Source organism: Clinocottus analis, unplaced genomic scaffold (genome assembly GCF_023055335.1).
Source record: "Clinocottus analis isolate CAN_PGR_092001 unplaced genomic scaffold, fCliAna1.0.p SCAF_5, whole genome shotgun sequence".
Lineage (NCBI taxonomy): Eukaryota > Metazoa > Chordata > Actinopteri > Perciformes > Cottidae > Clinocottus > Clinocottus analis.
The window spans coordinates 20,017,006-20,037,269 of NW_027176207.1; the positions used below are offsets into that span (position 1 = coordinate 20,017,006).

Genomic DNA, 20,264 nt, shown 5'->3' on the forward strand with positions numbered 1-20,264 from the left:
GGCCACCAGGGCACCGGCCACGAGGGCACCGGCCACCAGGGCACCGGCCACCAGGGCACCGGCCACCAGGGCACCGGCCACCAGGGCACCGGCCACCAGGGCACCGGCCACCAGGGCACCAGGGGCACCAGCCACGGGGGCACCGGCCACGAGGGCACCAGGGGCACGAGGGGCATATTTATACGTATTTCGTGTATATTTATATGTATTTTGTGTATATGTCCATGTATTCTGTGTATATATGTATATTTATATGTATGTTGTGTATATTTATATACATGTTGTATATTTATATGTATTTTGTGTATATATATATATATATGTATTTTGTGCATATTTACATGTATTCTGTGTATATCTATATGTATATTTATATGTATTTTGTGTATATTTATATGTATGTTGTGTATATGTCCATGTATTCTGTGTATATATGTATATTTATATGTATGTTGTATATTTATATGTATTTTGTGCATATTTACATATATTCTGTGTATATCTATATGTATATTTATATGTATTTTGTGTATATTTATATGTATTTTGTGTATATGTCCATGTATTCTGTGTATATATGTATATTTATATGTATGTTGTGTATATTTATATGTATGTTGTATATTTATATGTATTTTGTGCATATTTACATGTATTCTGTGTATATCTATATGTATATTTATATGTATTTTGTATATTTATATGTATGTTGTATATTTATATGTATTTTGTATATATATATATGTATTTTGTGCATATTTACATGTATTCTGTGTATATCTATATGTATATTTCTGTGTATTTTGTGTATATTTATATGTATGTTGTGTATTTATATGTATGTTGTGTATTTATATGTATGTTGTGTATTTATATGTATGTTGTGTATATGTGTGTGTCTCTGTGAGTAAAGTTTCCCCTCACAGATCGTTGCAGAGCTGTTTGCTTCTCTGTGTATTTGCTTCTCCCGTACGCAGGTGTGCAGAAATAGAAGTCATATTTGTGGAGTTCTTTAAAGAAAAAAAAAATGCAAGATGTCCCTTTTCTCTTTTTTTCCTCTTTTTTTTTGTCATTTGCATCTGTTCCCATGGAAACAGCAAAGAGGCCGTTTGATATCTTCCAGAGGAGGGAAACATTTTCATCGTTGCCCTTAAACTCCGTCTACATTTAGCAGGAGTATCATTTCTGCGTGATTACTGTCACGGCAGCTGTGACTGGAGAAGAAGAAGAAGAAATGAATGCGACGCCTGCGATGATGTGAAGGAAGCGAATGATCCTCCTAAGTGGCAGTTTGTGTCTTTCAGTGTGAAACTCAATTCATGGGTTTTGGCAGAATAAACAAAGTTGATCAAGTGTCACTTCTACCTCGACGATGTCCTCCAGCTCGGCGAGGCATCCCCAAACCACTTAGTGAGCTTTTTTGAAAGCATCTCCTCACGTTTGGACTTCAAAATGTGTCCGGGACGCATCCCGATCCACTTCCTCAACGTTTGGAGCTGTTCTCCGTGACTTTAAGCCCGATGAAGGACGCTCGCGCCGCCGGTTTGTACCCACGGCTCTGACGATGGATCAAACCGGGACGCCTTCAGACCTTCACTCTGAGTTCCACGATATCTACGGCACTGAAGGTTGCTGCATGTCGATCCCACGCGTATATATGATGACTTAAGTGCTTTACAAAAGCTAAATAGTGTGTAGTTATTTTATTATATTCGAGACCGTACTGTATTGTCAATAATGTACAGTTCGAGGGGTTGCGCAACACCCTTGAACTGTACATTATTGACAATACAGTACTGCCTCGAGTACCTTATTGCTTAAGTATTACACAATATTCATAATGATCATGCTTATCGATGCTGATACTTGTCGATACTTTTGTACTCTTGTTGATACGACTAGGTCGATTATTTTGTTGTTGCTTTCGCAGAAACAACGCAGCGTGTCGATTGACGCACCAAACCAAAGTCCTGGAAACTTTTACCTTCAGACCAGAACCCAACTTTTTAAAAAATTTAATAGCAAACAATGATGCTTGTCCATGTTGAGGTCTGTGACCTGTTGCATTTTGGGAAAGTGATGGTTGAAGGTTCACACAGTGTAATAAAGGTATGTTAGAAATGATCTATGTTTGTCTAATGTAAACAGCGACGCACAAGAGTTGCTGCTTAACAAAATGCTGAAGAAGATGACAGAAGATGAAGGTCACAAACAAACACTCGCCGCACCAGCCGGCTCATTCTACGTCGGCGCTCTCCAAACGAGGACGATGCAGCGATACACTGTACGAGAGCCAAGTTTGCAGATTTCCCGTCAGCACCAATATCCGCCTTTTTTTTTATTTATTGAACGAGCCGAGAGCTGCTGATCTGCCAGCCAGCAGGTCTACGGTTCACACCAGCGGGGGAGCCGCACCATGAGGCCGGGCTCCTCCGGATGGGGGGCCGACGGCGGGGCTTTAGGAGGCTCCTGGCTCGGCTGATCAAAGACCTGCAGCTAAAGAGGCTCTGCAGGACCTCTGCAGGGGCGGTGAGGGGTAAGGAGGTTTAATTATCGGGGCGGCTTCAAGGTCAGTGGGTGAAGAAGCATCAGGGGGTTTGAAATCTGCAATGAAGCACGAGTAAGATAATACAGTATGGTTGTAATACCATAATCCTAAAATTGCACCATGTTTCATGTAATGTCGGAGAGGGTTTAAGGGTTTTTTTTCTGCATAATTCTGAATGTTTTCCCAAGTTGTGCTCCTGCCAATGCTCAGTTAATAGTTTTATTAAGACATAATGGGCTCCATCTGTTGATGAGAATCATGCGATATGATCAAGAGCCCCAGAACGGAGACTAAATGGACCTTGAAGTGGGATTGTTTCGTCATCTGCTGCCTCCAAGGTTGAGAATGAACCGTCTCAGTCTGTATAAATGGTGCAAAATATTGTTGTACTTACTTACAATTACGTTGAAGCTGTACATTAGTATTTATTTTGTCGATACTCAAGGTTAAAGTTATTGAATGAAACAAATTCTTACGTAATCTGCCGAAGATATCGTCATAAGAAACGTCTTGAGACACCCCCAAATAATCCATTTCTTATAATCCAGGAACAGCTGTACCCCCTGAGCCGCCCTGTCGTCCCACAATGCATCATCTTGAAGAGTGACTTATACGGAGCTCAGGGCGCACTCAGCTGCACCTCGATTAGCTGTTTTAGCCTAAGAAAGACGGACGCGGTCGCACTTCCCGCAAACATAAATCTGACAAATGTCAGCGGCGGTTTATTGCGGCCGAGCCGCCTCGTTTTCACCGAGAGATTTGGACAATCTGGCTCTTTTTTTTTTTTAAACTTCGGTGAGAGATTTCATGGAGAGAAAAAAGGGTTGTTCAAAGGTTGCTCCTGCATTTTATCTCCTCCCAGAGTAATTGGTTTAGAAAATGAGTCTGTCTACAGCCCAGGTTTAATTGGAATTAAACACAAATATATGGAACGGCGCGCCGCTCTCGCCGTTAGATTAACTGGGTCTATAAATGTCTGCCGAGGTAATCGTATTAGAAAAATATGTGTATCCGCGGGTGTGTGTGTGTGAGCGTTGATATGTAAATGTATAGGAGAGTCTGTGCAGCCGGCTCCAGTGTGTGTGTGTGTGTGTATTCGTGTGTATGTGCACATCTGTTTAGGTTAACCCATTCCACACAAGGTCAGGGCAAACATGTGATTACGGCATCACCTCATTTTTTCCTCATGCCTGCTAATGTCTTGCCTTGTCTATCACATGCGCTCTCTCTCTCCATCGGGCCATGAAATACATGACCCGCTAACGCAATGTGAGCAGCTCATTCCAGCCTCAGCCACCGACCAGGAAGTGAGTCAAAGCGCATGTCGTTCGGAGAGTGTGTGTGTGTGTTTTTTTTCTCTTTTTTTTAATTGATCGCACCAGACGCACACGTTTATTTTCCGATGCCCCCACCTCCTTGTAAATCCCTAATTAACGCCGTTGATCCTCGTGCGTTGCTGAATCCAATCAGAGGGAGATCTAAGGGATGATGCGCAGCCTCTTATTGATAATGGGCTTCAATTAATTGAGTGCACTTGAAGTATCAAATCCTGCCGCAGTGGCAAGCACTTGTTTGAATGCACAAGATGCTTAATCACTCAGGGAGCCGCACCGCTCCCCCACCGACAGCGCGCCAGATGAGGATAAGTACCGTGACACACCGAGAAGCAACGCAATAAAGCAGCAACTCTCCGTCATGTATCTACAGCGAGCAATCCCCTCTCCAGAAAAGCAAAAATATCTGGCATTGCTGCATTTCTATGAACAGATTCACATGCAGATCAGGTTCTAGTCTTTGGTGGGATGCAGGTAAACAGTCCGCGTGGGGAGGAAAATAGGGCAATGCAATCTGGTGGCCAACCGGCAATCTGTCCGCCAACGGGTGTGATTTGTGTTGGTTTGGGATGAGCTTGTAAACTGATGACGACTCGCGAAACAATCAGGGGTGGGAATCACCAGAGGTCCCACGATATCACGATACTGCAGTAATATCACGATATTCTCACGATATTATCATGATACTGTTCTATTATTTTGATACTGCGCTGTTGACACAATACTGTGATATTATCACGATACTTCAATATTATCACGATACTGTGATAATATCATAACAGTGTAATATTATCACGGTACTGTGATGTTGTCGCGATACTGCAAAATTATCACGATATTGTAATATTATCACAATACTTCACCATATCACAATACTGTGATATTATCACACTATTGTAATATTATCACGTTACTGTAATATTATCACAATACTTTGATATTATCGCGATACTGTGATATTATCACACTATTGTAATATTATCACGATACTGTAATATTATCACAATACTTTGATATTATCGCGATACTGTGATATTATCACGATACTGCGCTATTGTCACAATACTGTGACATCATCCCGATGCTGCGATATATAGAGTATTGCGATATATTGCATTTTATTGCCTTTTTTTCAACCGCAACTTATCAAACGCACTTCAACACTTGATAGTTCAAATGGAGGGTGTTTTTAAAACCGCAGGTTCACAATCAGTGCAACAATTTAACACCAGGTATTAGCTATTTGGGGTTTACTGTCAATACTCTGTTCTCCTCAGTTGTGAACCGGTTGGAGAGGCGGCGCCGTGGCCCGGATCGGAGCTCCGGGGACTCAAAGTGGCTCTTTGTGCGAGACGGATTATTGCAGGAGACAGTCACACTAAGACGGGCTGCGACATGAGGGAAGGCGGGATAACTCAATACGGAGGGCTCGCCTCCAGGGGGGATGGAGGAAGAAGAAGAAGGGGGAAGGTGAGGGAACGAGTCGGGAGAGAAGAGGAGAAAGAAGTCGAAGTGAAACACTGTAGGATAAGAGAGGAGATGGCAGAGGAAGAGAGACCTCCAGGAGAGGGTGGATGCAAAAGTGGAGCGAGAGAATATCAAAGGAAGAGAAATGTCTGGAGGCAGATTAAAGCTTTAGTAATACAAACATTTCTTGGAGGCCGGGCTGCTCTGAAGGCAGAAAACAGTCTCAAGTTGTCTCGTCTGTGAGGCGGCCTCGTGTTGGACTGAAGGCTGATTAAAAAAAGGCACAAGAGGAAAACAAATTGTATCGTCGAGGAAAAAGTTGCTGCCGTTTGATCGGACCGCCCGCTTCACCGTTAGCTAAGTTGCGGTCCGAGACCCCGCGCAGGGAGGGTTGATAAAACACACAAAAAAAGCACTGCGAGGAGTGAAAAAAGAAAGAAAGAAAAAGAGGACATGGACAAGCGGGTATCGGGCCTTCAGGGGACGGAGAGTGAAGTGGATGAGTGAATAACTAGCGAGGACAGTCGCAGGGAGGAGGGAAGAGGGGGATAAAGGGGAGAGGAGATGAAAGAGAGGAAGGGAAGAGGCGAGCTGGGTCGGGGCTCCGGGGACACAGAGCGAGAGGAGAGAGGAGAGAGGAGAGAGGAAAGAGGAGAGAGGAAAGAGGAGAGAGGAGAGAGGAGAGAGGCCAAGTGTAGCTGCAGGGACGCTCGCTCCGTCGCTCCCAAAAAAAGGACGACAGAGACGGAAGTGGCTCGGTGAGCTCAGGGCCTGGACGCCGGCGTGCAATGTGTGTGTGTGTGTGTGTGTGTGTGTGTGTCAGTCACGGGAGTAAGTGTGTCTTTGCCCTGTCATTGAAGCCCCCGATCACACCGCCGGTGCAGCGTTCCGTGGTAAATGACCCTGCAGGAAAAAAGAGCTTTTTTTTTTTTCTCCTTTTTTTTTTCCTCCATTCTTTTTTTCTCTGTCCTCGCTCCCGCGGGTGCTCGGTGTGTGCTTTGCAGCGCCGCACTCTTCAGAAGCAATTACTGGAGATAAAGTATGCAGTGTTTGTTTACTATGAGAGCAATCCGCCACTCAGGATTTCAATTATCAACCTTTCCTCTCCGTCCTGCGGCGAGTTTGCGCGACGCGCGCGCCGGCGGACGACAGCGTCCGAGCGTCGCGCGCGGGTAAGCTAGCAGACACCGGCTCTCATGGTCGCGGTGGAGGTGACGACGTCTAACGAGATAACGGGGCCATCGACACATTAGAGGTGTTATCACCTGCCGGGAGAGTCGCTCTTGTCTGCAGCACAAACGAAAGAATGGGATGTGAAGTTTGGCGGCGTACGACAGGTCGAGCGTTAGCTCTGTTGTATTTTATGTAAGACAGAAATGGAAGAAAAGAAAGATCTCCCTTCTAAATCATCTTGGGAGTTCCTCAACGCTTTCTCGGATCATTTTCCTGTAGCCGGTGCAGCATGAAAGCATGGCGGAGTTAGCAAGAGAGCTAAGTAGCGAGATACCGGCTAGTTAGCTCGCTAATTGCACGGCTGCACCAGTTTACAGGAACATAAGCACAACAGCGGGTAATTTCTTCATCCTGCTAATATTTAAAGCAACAATCCTTTCCATCTTTCTAATCATTTAGCCGAGATGGCTAAGGAGGTTAGCAAAAGCTTTTTTTGTATCACTTATTATTTGTACAAAAACCTGAACACACACATGCACATAAATATGCACATAGCTACTTCAATAACGTACTTTCTCATCCTGGTGTATTTTGTGTTCTCTGATAACCAACAGCGCTTTACATTATGTTAATAATTCACAATTAAATTAAGCCGGTTCCGCAGCACCTGCACACAAACACGCAGTGTCTAGATTCCTGAACTATTTCTTCCTCAATATTCCTTGTGTTGAAAAAGAGAACAAAAAAAAAAAACCTAGAAGTTTCCTCGACATGGTTTGTGAACATTACAAGCGCTCATTACAGCTCGGGATTACGACCGCCGTCTTGCATTAGAAGTAGGCCATGATTCAAGGAATGGTAATGATGCCAATTAACAGTTTAGCTATTAATTACACACACACACACACACACACACACACACACACACACACACACACACATGCAGGGATAAGCGCATGGAGCCGCGCTAAGTCTGAGCTAAGGGTGCGCTACAAGCTAATTGTTTTCAGTGGGTTGTGCGGGACACAGGAAGTCCTCCAGGGGATCACAGACTGATTCAAGGTCGCGGGGGTTTGACCCCTTTAGTGGACGAGTGCGCCACAAAGCGTCCTTTTTTCGGCGAGCCTCTAATCACTCGCTCGGACAAAAAAAAGAAAACGCTTAAAATGCAGACGAGCGAGCGGCGAGAGTCGCGAGTAATAAGCGTCCGTCGCCTTCCACCCAGCTGTGAGTAATTCACTTGAAGTGCGGCGGCTAATCCATCGCCTGGCAGATCTCGCGGCGGCGGCGGCGGCGGCGCGCGGCGCACTCGACTGATGCAACTGTTTTGCATGATAATCAGCGAGGGCCAAACTAAATATCTGATGTTGCATCAGGAGCGAACAGGATTTGGTGAATGTAATCACAGTCACGCCTCCGCCCCCCCCCACAATCTCATTTTTCACGACAGCGTTATTTAGTTCAAGAAGCTTTTAGTTGTCATCGATGCTTTTTCGGGTGATACTTTGTCTCCGTATCTGACACTTCAACCGGAGGGCTGCGTGAAAAAAGATCCACATGTGCGGCGCGACGTAAGCGAGAGGGAGTAGTAATAATGTTTTTTGGCAGCTCGCTTTTGACTGGTTTCCACCATCGTCGACAAAAAGCTGACGCAACCTAAAGATTCAGTTTCAAGCATCAGCGTTTAACAGGTTTTAGTGTCAGGGGGCGGTGGAGCGGAGGGTTTGGGGGCGGTTTGACATTTCTAGGGAAAATATTTGAGAGGAGAAACTAGTGCGGTGAAAATGCCAAAGCATCTCCTGCGAGACATGACAAGCGTGAACCCTGACGGAGGAGCGTCAACTAAAACTCACCCCTTTCGTAGCCGGTGAGGTCGTCACACCGTTGCCCTGCATGGATGCATTAATGGGTGGGTGTGAACGGGTGAACGGTGGTGTAGGGTGTTTATAGTGGTCGTTAGATGCGATGGATCCTTTTACGAGGAACCGGTGACCATCGGCACTCCGACCGGGCGGAGCCACCGACAGCAACGAGCTTGAGTCATGAAGGTCGCGCGAGAGCGGACGAGGAAACTGAACAAACACCCGACCGTTGCCAAAACTCACGAGTTGTTGGACGATGCCAGAAATTGTGATTGAATTCTTTCACACACTTATACGTCTTCGCGAACTACAAACACTCAATCTAATTAATTAAAGGAGCGAGTTGTAAATCGCGGCCGCCCGAGTCGCCAGCAGGCGTCCCGACAGCGACCAGATGGAGGCTCACCTCGATGGAGGAGGGGGTGGGGGGACCTGCAACATGGGCGCTAAGACGACGACAACAACAAAAAAAAAGGTCAGCAGAACCCGTCGGTGCCGGCCGTGTTCTCTGAGGAAATCACCGGGCGGCTGGAGGCGGGGGGGCGAGGGGGAGGATGAGCTTCAACACAATAACACGGGCTGATAACTTCCCCCCCGGCAGCTGTCGGGGTCGTTCCTCCCTTCGGGTCCCAGAACCACGGCGCTGTCCGGCGTCAGCGACTTATGTTGCAGCGCCGATGCTGCTCTTGCTAATAATCAGCGCCAAGGGCACCGCGTCGCTAAATAGATATATAAATATATATATTTATCTTTTTACCATTACTGTAAAAGTCAGCTAAGTTGTTAGCACACACACGCAAACAACACGTCAGCCGAATAAAGACGCTCTTCGTTGCAGCGGGTGTCGCTTCATGCCGCCGCCCAGTAAATCAGCCAATCACAGATTAGCCGACGGTCATGAGAGCGAGAGGACGCGAGCGGCGGCTGCAGAAGCTTCTGGAACAAGTTGTGATGTTGTGCTGTTGTTCAGATTGAAGGATGCTCTCAGTGCGATCCTTCCAGCAGAGGCATCCTGCGCGCCAGTCAGCACAGCGACATCATCTTTACCCATCCTGCATTGCGTGTCCCTGTGTATACATCACGGGGTATTAAAGTCGGCGCCCGGCGTCTCCACACTCTCGCTGTGTGTGTGTGTGTGTGTGTGTGTGTGCACGTGCGAGTGTGAGATTGCATTTTATTCTCAACACAGTTTACCAAAGTCAAGATCCAACACAAGTCTCTCCAGGAGGAGAGGAAACACAGGACGCCACGCGGGCGACAAATAAAAAGAATAGCAGCAGCTGCACACTTCAATGTGGACGCAACGATCTTTAGAGCGGCTCGTGTGTGTGTGTGTGTGTGTGTGTGTGTGTGTGTGTGTGTGTGTGTGTGTGTGTGTGTGTGTGTGTGTGTCAGGGACATACATTATTTTTTTCCCTTCCTACCCAGGGTCACTTTGCCTCGAGGTGACGCTTGTATCTTTATTTTTGTTGTTGTATTTTTCTCCTGGCTCACACTCTCCTTAAGCTCTGAACCAATTTAAGGCCGAGCGGAGGAGAGCAGCGAGAAGCTTGACGGAGTCACTCAAATCCTCCGTCTGCAGCGTATTGGGGGCGTAGCGAGGGGGAAATGAGGGCGGAAAGAGATAGAGAGGGAGTGAAAGCGGTCTGTGGAAAAGTGTGGCGGGGGGGATCTGCATGGAGACGGAGCGACGCCTCTCCATCCCCTGAGGACGATAGTTCACTAAGCGGCGGCGGCGGCGGCGGAGGAGCATCACTTTACCGCCGTCTGAAGTGCCGCTGCAGCCGGAGATGTTTCCAAATTCATTCATTCGTCACTTTAAAAACCTCTCGGTTGTTCGGAAAGCGTTCGTCAAACAGGCTTCTTTTTTTTTTTTTTAAAAGGAGAGGCGATATGAACGGTAATGAAAGCAGACAGAGAGCTTCAGTTAGCCGCCTGTTAGCTCGACTGGAGACGACGTGAGGGATGAAACGAGGACGCGAGTGTGTGCGTCCCAAACGCCGGCACCGCAAATTAAAAGTCAATCAAATCCTCAATAAGGTCGTGCGGAAAAAAAAAAAAAAAGGCCGGGCATCGGGCCGCCGAGCGACCGCGCCGCCGCCGCCGCCGCCGCCGCTTAAACATCATGGACACGTCGAGACGCTGGGGAAAAAAAAGGCAAAGTGACAGCGAATGGCGGCGCGGTGACAAGCGTGTCCAAATATCTTAGGCACGAACAAACACTCTCTTTCAGAAGAGATTATTTTTGTTTTCGTCATGACAGAAGCGGCACGTCTGAGTGTGTGTGTGTAATTGTGTGTGTGTGTGTGTGGGCTCAGACTAGGAGAAGGGAGATGAGTAAGTCGGTGTTAGAGAAGACGAAGAACAAAGGAACAAAGAGCCGTGAGCCTGGAGACTCGACCTGGAGGCCGTGAACGAGGAATCGGGGACAAAACCGACTGAAAAGCTTTCTGCAAATTCAATTATACGAAAACACATTCAAGACGCGGCTCATGAAACATTAACTGCGTTTAGAAAAGGTGTTCATGAATCCAAAGGGATTTACAAACAAAAAGCTCGTCCTCGGCGCCGCTCGTCCTCCAGCAGCTCGTCCGTCCTCCGCTGCGTCGCTCCGATTCGTTGGCGCTCGTTTTTGGCCAGAAGACGACGAAGGATGCCAAAGAAATTAAAGATTTGATTCTGTTGTCTTTCTTCGGTTTGTCATTTGGGTTCCTTTGTGAGGGAGCCAGAGTGGGAACCAACTAATTAAAACACACGCTAATATCTCCCTGATGAGTGACAACAAACAAATGTTTTCAGTGTAATAATGGGAGCCATGTTGCCTCAGTTTTCAAGAGTTTCTGCTCAATAATATTTACATGAAAACAGCCAGAGGAGCAAACTGTCTCCATGTGGGCGTTCAGAGAGGAATAAATATCCTCCGTCAGTCATTTAGAGACCGGCTCGGGACCGTAGACCAAGCAGAAGAAGTCACTCATGTGGTTTGAAGCCTTTTTTTATTTGGCCGCCATCTTGGATTACGGCCGATTGCTACGAGCCAATCAGAGGCGGCGTGGGGCGGGTCATGCGGGGCGTCAGCTCCTTAAATAAGATGTCATGCTGAATAATAACAAAGTTGGGATAATTTATGAATGTTCACGTTTACTACCGTCATTCCTCAACTAGCTAAAAAAAAATACAAAGGTTTAGCTATTGTATAATTAAAAAAAAATAAAATACAAAGTTGGTGTTTGTTAAATAGTAGCCGAGTTATGTTTATAGCTTCATGAAATTGCATGCGTTCACGTGGTGTTATTATTTCCCTGTGGCGGACCATCAGGGCTTTCTAAGACGTCTCTGAAGGCCTAAACAGAATCACAAAGGTTTAGCTATTTCATAATTTTAAAAAAAATAGTTTTTTTTGGACTGTGTGAAGGTGTATTCAATGTGTCGGTCTGTGACAGTAACTCCAGGGAGACTTTTCCCTCCCAGTCCGCCCGTGATGTGGACTACACGGCACCCATTGAAGGTCTGAATCCACACGGCTATACCGCCACTGCTATTTCCCCATCGTATCCGAAAACGGACCCATTTCAACGGGCCGTGTGATTGGTTAGATCGTCCTGACGGTAGCCCCTCCCATCAGGGTGTGAATGGGTGAGTGTTGGGGCGCTTTGCGTGGTCGGTAGACTAGAGAAGTCCAGTTCTTCCACCGTATCGCCGAACAGAACCACAGTTCTGGTGCAGTCTCCTTGAACACGTCCCCCAGCGGCGATGGGGGGCGTGGACAAGGAGAACTTTTCTATTTTCATCGGGGAAAATTATGTTTATGAGGCAGGGGACCAGAGCCGGACCAGGGGACGTCTCTATCTGGGACAGGGCATCCATCCCAACACACACACACACACACACACACACACACACACACACACACACACACACACACAAACACACAGGGAATCAACCTAACGAGCTAAGAGCCACGTGACCGTGGAGACGAAACGGGGAAGAAGGTGTTGTGGGAAAAAAAAAAACATGAGAAGAAAGATGAGGATAGTTGGGCCGCTCGTTAATAAGCCCGGCGTAACAAATAAAGGGCTGTCAGGGGAAGCCTGGAGGGTGTTAGGTGTGTGTGTGTGTGTGTGTGTGTGTGTGTGTGTGTGTGTGTGTGTGTCACACCTGGCAGCCCAGTCCGGCTTTAGTCCTCATTAACCTAACAGAGAGTCACGCGGTCACGTCTGATCCGTCGGTGCGTCATGTGACCTGGACGGGTTCTGCCCCCAGAAACAGTTTAGTTCAACTGTGAGCGTTATTAAAAAACGAGTCACTTAATAAAAACGAGTCACTTAATAAAAACGAGTCACACACGGTGTCACTTCTTATAAAACAGGGCTGTCGCAGGATGAATGAAGGAAACGTGACGGAGAATTAAAGAGTTCATCTTTCTGAAGCTTCTCAGGCTCAAAGGTGGACTGAAGATGAAAATGTGATATGAAAAATTTAAATGATAATGTACCTGGCAGACCGTAGTAAACCTCCTGCTCCACCTGTTGAGTCTGTGAAGGACGGATTCAGATTATCGTCACGTCAGCAGATTATCATTTAGAACAGGGATTAATCCGACGAGTCGTTCTTCAAGTGAGGAAACCCCAATGGCTCCAGCTTCTTTAAAGTGAGTCCAAAAGATTTTAAACATCCTGCAGAGCGCCCACACACACACCCACACACACACACACACACACACACACACACACACTAAAGAGCTTTGATGGCTAACGCAACAACCAGCTAGCGGAACGAGGTGGTGATGATGAAGAGGAACCAGAATGGCAGGAAGAGAGGAAGAGATGGATAGAGGGATAGAGAGAGAAGGAGAGAGGGCTAAAGGGAGAGATGAGAGATGGAGAGAAGAGAGGGAGAGAAAGAGAGAAGGAGAGAGAGAGGTGGAAAGAGGTAGAGAAGGAGAGAGGGAGAGAGATGGATAAAGAAACAGAGGAAGAGAAAAAGAGAGAGAAGCAAAGAGGGAGAGAAGAAGTGAGGGAAGAGAGGAAGAAAGGGAGAGAGGGAGTCAAAGAGGAAGAGAGGGAGAGAGCAAGGAGCTCCTGCTTAATGAAATGTTGCAACGCTTTTATTTTGAAAAGAAGAAACTTTATTCGTCTTAGTTCAGACATCTTTAGTATTTGAAGGAGCAGTGGGCGGCGCCAAGTGAAGCGCCCGGGGAGCAATTTAGCATTAAGTGTCTTGTCTTTTCAAGATAATCTAAGATGACGCAAAACTAACAGTCGGGAACGTTGGTTTACAGACGAGGAAGTTTGAATTGTCCTCAGAAAAACAAGAAGTTTGAGTCAACTGAAGACGCAGCTCTTAGATCAGCACCACGCCGGCTGGTTTAACGCGCTGGTCGGTTTCCAAATCGCCGCTATCGGCGCACACGCTACATAATCGACGTACAGTATGTTACGTAATCTTAGGGTTTAGCGGAGGATCCTGCAGACGACCGCAAGCTAACAGAAGAAAGCGAAGAACAGGACTGCGTTAGCTGTTTTCTTTCTGATGGTTTCGGACGAACGAGCTTGTCCTTCACCGTCCACGACCTGCTAATTAATCCCTTTGTGTTTTTAGGACAATGATAACTCAACTTCCGAACACGCACATCCTCAAGGAACAAGCCTGTTTCAAGCCGCTGGATCCCGACGGGTTGCCAGGTCTGAGTGCAGCTTGATATCCGTCCGTGGGCTCAAATAACCCAAATAATTTACCCTCGTGCCGTTCCCGACGCTTCCACTTGGTGTGTGTTCCTCCGCCGTGTCTTTGCAGAGCGGAGAGCTCACACTAGCTTAGAGAAATCCTAAAAAAATGGATTAAACTTATTGAAAATGTGTAACAATGACAAGCCATTCATCTGTTTCTGGTGTGTAACGGCTCACTATTTACATTTGAATATGGCATTTTTATTAGCTTTTCTTCTTCTCCTGTTGTCATTGTAATGGTATTATGCGACGTCTTGCACCTGCTGTTGAATCATTGTGGATTAAAGCTCCGGCTAATCACAAAGGCGCCGAAGACGGCGTGAACGGAGACGCCGTTTAAAGTCATCCTTCTCACCTGAAATGCAATCTCCCGACCTGTCAGTCACCACCAACATCTCCAATCACAGAGTTCACACCGAGGCGATCGGTCATAAGCTTCAGCCGCCTTTAGCCGCCGCCGAAGGCACCAACGGATTGAACTTTTCCTTACGACTGTGTTTCGCCTCAACAGGTCGAGTTCGAGCCATTAAATCTTTGCTTTGTTTTAAATGTAAAATAAAACAAAACGGATAAAAGTGAAGTTGAGCTGCCGTGTCTGGCTTATATACCGTAAAAGTCGGGTTACAAGCCGCTCCTACCTTCGGCAAGCTAGCGCTGAAGCTAGCTCCCCGCTAGCTCGGTAACATACTCTATACAGCCAAAAAATATGTGAAAAAGATTCAAACTAAAAAGTAATCTGCCGTGACAGAAGTCACCTCACATTGCCTGCCTTAATTTATCTTTTAAACTTTGTTGTATCTTTAGGGTTTTAGCCGGGAAAACACGCGCGAGGAATGAAGCGATGCCGCTAGAAGACACTCAGGACGAGTCAGAGAAACATTCAGTCAAATTTTGAAGGATTTTATTATTGTTTGTAGATTTTGTCGGAACAGAGAAGATCTACGACGACCAAGTGAGCGGGAAATTTGTTCAATGTGTCAAATGAATGAAAAAAATATACATATATATAGTTTACGGTTTTCTAGTCCCGCCCACAAAGCAAGACGGGTCGGGTGGGTCGCCTCGCTCGTCCTGAGGGAGAGAGAGAGAGGGAGCAGCGAGCACTAAGTCCGGGTTAAGGGATCTGTGAAGACCACCACTTCACCAGGGGGCCTTTTTAAAGCCGATCGGGAGCCGGTTGGCCATGGAGGAAGCGACCACGAGGGGCCCCTCCCACACGGAGCGGCCGTCCTTAAACCCGGCGAGTTGAATCCCCCTCGGGCCGGCTGTTTCGGGTGATTATTTGATGCTAAAAGTAGCACTAAAACGCAAAAGCTAATGCATTTTTGAGTCGAATCTTTGTATCTCCCGGCGCGATCGTAATGCCGAATGTCGTGGCGTCTGACTGCCACGACGTGCGGGTGGTATTTCATGCGGGCAGAGAGGAGGACGGAGGGTGTGTTGCAGCCTGGAGGCAGCAGCAGGACGTCCTCAGTGACCTGCTGGTGGAACCGTGAACAGAAGAGGTTGTGATGATGTCAGAGCCTTACGCACAAACAAAAACCTCAAATCACCTCTAAGAGGGAGTCGGTGACGGGAGGTTCAGCAGCTCCGCACAGCTCCTCTTTCTTTTCGGACTCAGAGAATCCCGATAATCCAGGATACGAGGAGTCGGAAGCTTCGAAAAAAAAATCCAGACTGTGACTTTGACCATCGCCCCGCAGCAGACGGGGAAATCGCTTTTCACGGCGGAGCTTTTAGGTTTATCAAATTTGAAAGCAAAATGTGCGCAAGGAAGCCCGAAAAGGTTTTGCCACACGGCTCGAAGGGAGCCGATGGATCCATTTTCCTCTCTGAGGGGCTCTTTCTGCGACTCAGAGTAAATAAAACAAGTATCGCCGTCGAGCATTAACTCAGCTCAGGCCGCTCAAAAAGGAAAAAAGGAGCCTTGAAAGAAAATGTAAAAACAAATATAAATATAAAAAATGACGCAGAGTGTAAACATGGATAATCTGGATGTATTCTTCAATCTTGAATAGTCATTAAATTATGTAAAATTCAATAGTAAATGCAACCATTTGTTTAGTTGGTGGAGTGTTACGTTAGTGTGTGTGTGTTCTTGTACTTCCATCCCGGTGGGGACTTTGACCTGTGTGTGTGAGAGTTAAATGGGGTTCACGACATCGTCACTTATTGATTTCAGGACCCTGAAGTGAATATCATCAGCAAATACCGCATCGTTCCCCCAAATCTCATTTCACGTAATACCGTTGAAAAAAAAAACTTTTTGGATGATCCACGCGTCGCATCATCCAAACCGAGCCCCCTGCAGGCCAGCGGGGGGACTGCAGGGTCTCCTCTGTGGTGCGTGCTAAACAAAATAAACAATTATTGCGGATAATGTCTCCAGCAGAGCACACCGTGAGACATGCTTTCCAATAATGTCTTTGTATGTCAGGTGCAATAATTACTTTCAAATTACACACACACACACACACACACACACACACACACACACACACACACACACACACACACACACACACACACACACACACACACACACACACCCGTAATTCCCGTGACATCTGACTGATTTCCAACATTTTCCGTCTCCTGCTGGTTTGCATTCAGACATCTCAGCCTAAGCCTAATGTGCCGACTGAACAGCCCTAATGTGGATTAGCTATGCATGGTTGTGTCTGCCAGGAATCCTTCCCTCCCTGACGTGATAGGACTAAAAATGCTGCCATGTTTGTGTGTGTGTGTGTGTGTGTGTGTGTGTGTGTGTGTGTGTGTGTGTGGCTGTTTTTTTGCACCGCGTTGACATGAAACCGTGCACTCTAAATACCTATGGCTCCTACTTTCTGTTTTAACATCCTGAGGGATTACGGGAGATTTTTAAGTCTCGTCTGACCTGGAAAAACTAAATTTGAAGACGAGGAGACGCCGACAGGGCGCACGGTACGGATGCCTGTGTGACTGCATCATGAACCTACACCTTAAAAAAAGAGAACACAACATAGATCCAACATAATTTTATCCTATAAGACATTTTTGTGACCTTTGACCACTGGTATTTTGCCATCAATGCATCCTTGAATCCAGACTGAGACCAAAAAAGAGACATTTTAATGAATGTGAGTGAAACTAGTGGAAGCCCCGCCTCCCCCGCCACTTGTCACCTGGAAATCGAAGTCATGATGGAGCGACCGGGCTGACGATAATGCTGAGAGTGCACTTTTTTTATTGCTAATTAAGTGATAGCCAAGGAGCAAAGACTCCATTGATTTACCACCAGAGAGACGGTGATCCACAGTAACCCGCCGGTAATTTGTGCGAGGATGTTGATGTAGCAGAGGGGAGGAGCCTCTCGAAAGTTATACGTGTGTGTGTGTGTGTGTGTGAGTGTGTGTTTGTGTGGACATTTCTATGTGTGAATGTTTGCATGAGCAATGCAAGTGCAAGGAGAAGTGTTACGTCTTGGCTGGGATCCCAGCCTGTTGATAACATATGTACACTGTTTAGCTCCTCCGTGAAAACACGGCATTAAAAAGATGCGTCGTTACATCACTTTAAGGATGCTGCTATAAGATGATCTAGATGCCAGTGTGTGTGTGTGCAGAGGAGACACACACAGTGGAGGTGGACACAGATAAACACAATCAAAACAACCTGTGGTTTCCCCGACTAACTCGACCCAGAGCCACAGATGTAAGGACCAACAAAAAACAACAACAGCCAATGATTTCATTCCTTCATTTTCAGCCGACAGACACGGCGTGCTTCCCTCTGTGATTGATGCGCGAGACAAGAGCTCCACAGATGGAAACATGTGACGAAAACATTTGCTTTGTCTGCCTGCCTGCGACTATGTTTCCTGTTTAAATGTTACCACATCAGACTGAAGCCCCACTGCGCCTCGCGGGTACCAGAACATCAGTTTGGGGGCAATACTCGCTCACAAAAGAAGCATCAGAAGTGTTAAACTGTGCCACACCTGCAGCCAGACATCAAAGACTCAACACAGCATCGCTGTGTCTCTGTGCTGGAGCAGCAGTTACACTGCAAAAAAACCTGAAAAATGGCTCTGATGAAACCTACATTGCCGGAGAGTCGACATATCCGATATCACGCCGTCGGCTCATTTGGCGCTAATCGGACTCGACCCGGTCCGCACTGAGCATGTGCGACTCTCGGCAGAGATGGGAAAAGAAGCGAGATGGCTCACTCCTTCGCCGATATGCTGCACCTTAAAAGACAGTTGCGGGCCGTGGATTTGCTACCTACGGCAGCTGTTTTAGTTGAGCTGGCCCTGACGGGCCCGCCACTGCCAAAAGACGATTGTACCGGGATCGGATCGGCACTCGGTATCAGCTGACGCACAAGTGCAGGTATCAGACTTGTGATTGAGAAGGAAAAAGTTCTCGTCTAGTCTAAAGTTCTACAGAAAAATCTTAATTGAAATAATTCTGAAACAAGAGGACATTTCTAGAGTTGTGTCAGAATGGACTCAAAGTCAGTTTATCTCAAATTTGCATAATTTTCCTCAATAAATCGCAGGATTCATTATTTTGATTTCAATCAAATGAATACATAAAAATGAATCATCACCAATATTATTTTATATTTTTGCAACTACTAGCAGTTAACCTGCTCCCAGCATCTAATGCATCTAATGCAATACTTGTTGCACTAAAGGGTGTGCAATTGTGTGCGTCGTCCCTCTGCAGCTTCAGAGCATCAGATGAAGAGGAAGAGGAAGAGGAGGAGCTCTACCTTTGAAGAAGCAGTCCTTGGTGTGCACCACGTAGATCCGTCTCCTCTCCAGGCAGGCGGTGCGGTAAACCTCGCAGTGGTTCTCGTAGAACCGGCCGTCCGAGCCGCACACCGGCACGAAGGACGGCCGACATTTCTCCTGGCAGACGCACTCGGCGCGGCCGGTTTCCGCCATCAGGACGCACTGCCGGCCGCGACCGCAGTACGTCCTGCGACAGGGATCGCCGTCTGGGTCCGGGACGGCTGGAGAGAGAGAGAGGGGAAGGGGTTAGTTGATGAGGAAAGGAAACAGTGTCCCAATGACAGGAACAAGGAAAAGGTAGCCCCGCCCCTAAAGCGTCCCCTGCTTTATGGTCTGTTTGACTCTAAATGACCATAATTTACTAAATGAACATCACGCTGCATAGAAGAAGACTTGAAACTAGAAATTGAGACATAAACTCATGTTTACAATGTTTACTGAGGAAATACATCAAGAGAGAAGTAGAGTCACTTATATAGACTTCTATACAACCAGAGGAGTCGCCCCCTGGTGGTCAGGAGAGAGAATGCAGCCTTAACACACAAAGCATAGACTTCTATCCCTAACTTCACAAACATAGACCCACAATTTCGACTCTGAATCTAATTTGGGACGACTTGTCAGCCGGTGGCTGTTCATTACTTTGTCCGGTTCCTCGTGCTCCACATGCGCCTCTAATGAAACATGCTGTTCGGGTTCAGCAGCAGATTTATTATAACAGCATCAGTGATGATGATGATGATGATGATGCACCGCTCAGACCGGCGGAGAGGGCTCACCTTCCATCTCCTGCCAAGCGTAACAGCTGGTCAACCAAGCGCCTTATCTGCAGCAGCAGTTTGAGAACTTGGAGACCTCGAGCAGGAAAAATGAACTCCTGACTGTCAACATCATCCCACTACGATATCACATCAAGGGGCCATTCTGAATGTTTGACTGGTGTCATCCTCATGAGAAAAATAGCCGCGAGCGAGTGTTGAAGCTCTTAAATACTATATATAGAAATCTGCTGAGAATACTACAACCCTTTTTTACGATATATTTCCTGCTTGTAGGAGAATCAAACACACTTTTGATTGCATTGTACATCATGTATGCAAGAACAACACAGTAAAGGAAACATATAATAATCAGTCAAAAGATGAAAAAAAAGAAGCATGCAACAGAAATAGACGAAAGAAAAAAGGCCAACACCTCCAGACCGGATCACAGCCTTGAGACGGCGCTAACGAGGAGAAACCTTTTTTTGGAAATGAAAACCTGCAAAGCCAACAGCCAGGTGTCCTCGTTAACACCTCCCGGTCGCACGTACGGGTGAGCGCATCCGAACGCAAACGCGAAAACGATGTGCACACCTGAGCGTGTGTATAG

The 20,264-nt window shown here is 46.7% G+C and overlaps 1 protein-coding gene across 1 annotated transcript in view; it reads right to left on the minus strand.

Moving 5' to 3' along the window:
• fstl4 (follistatin-like 4) overlaps positions 1–20,264 on the minus strand; it is a 183,449-nt gene that overhangs the window by 83,281 nt on the left and 79,904 nt on the right. The window contains exon 4 of the mRNA XM_068600901.1: positions 18,872–19,114. Within this exon, the coding sequence (XP_068457002.1) occupies positions 18,872–19,114 (243 nt within the window). The remainder of the gene's footprint in view (positions 1–18,871; positions 19,115–20,264) is intronic.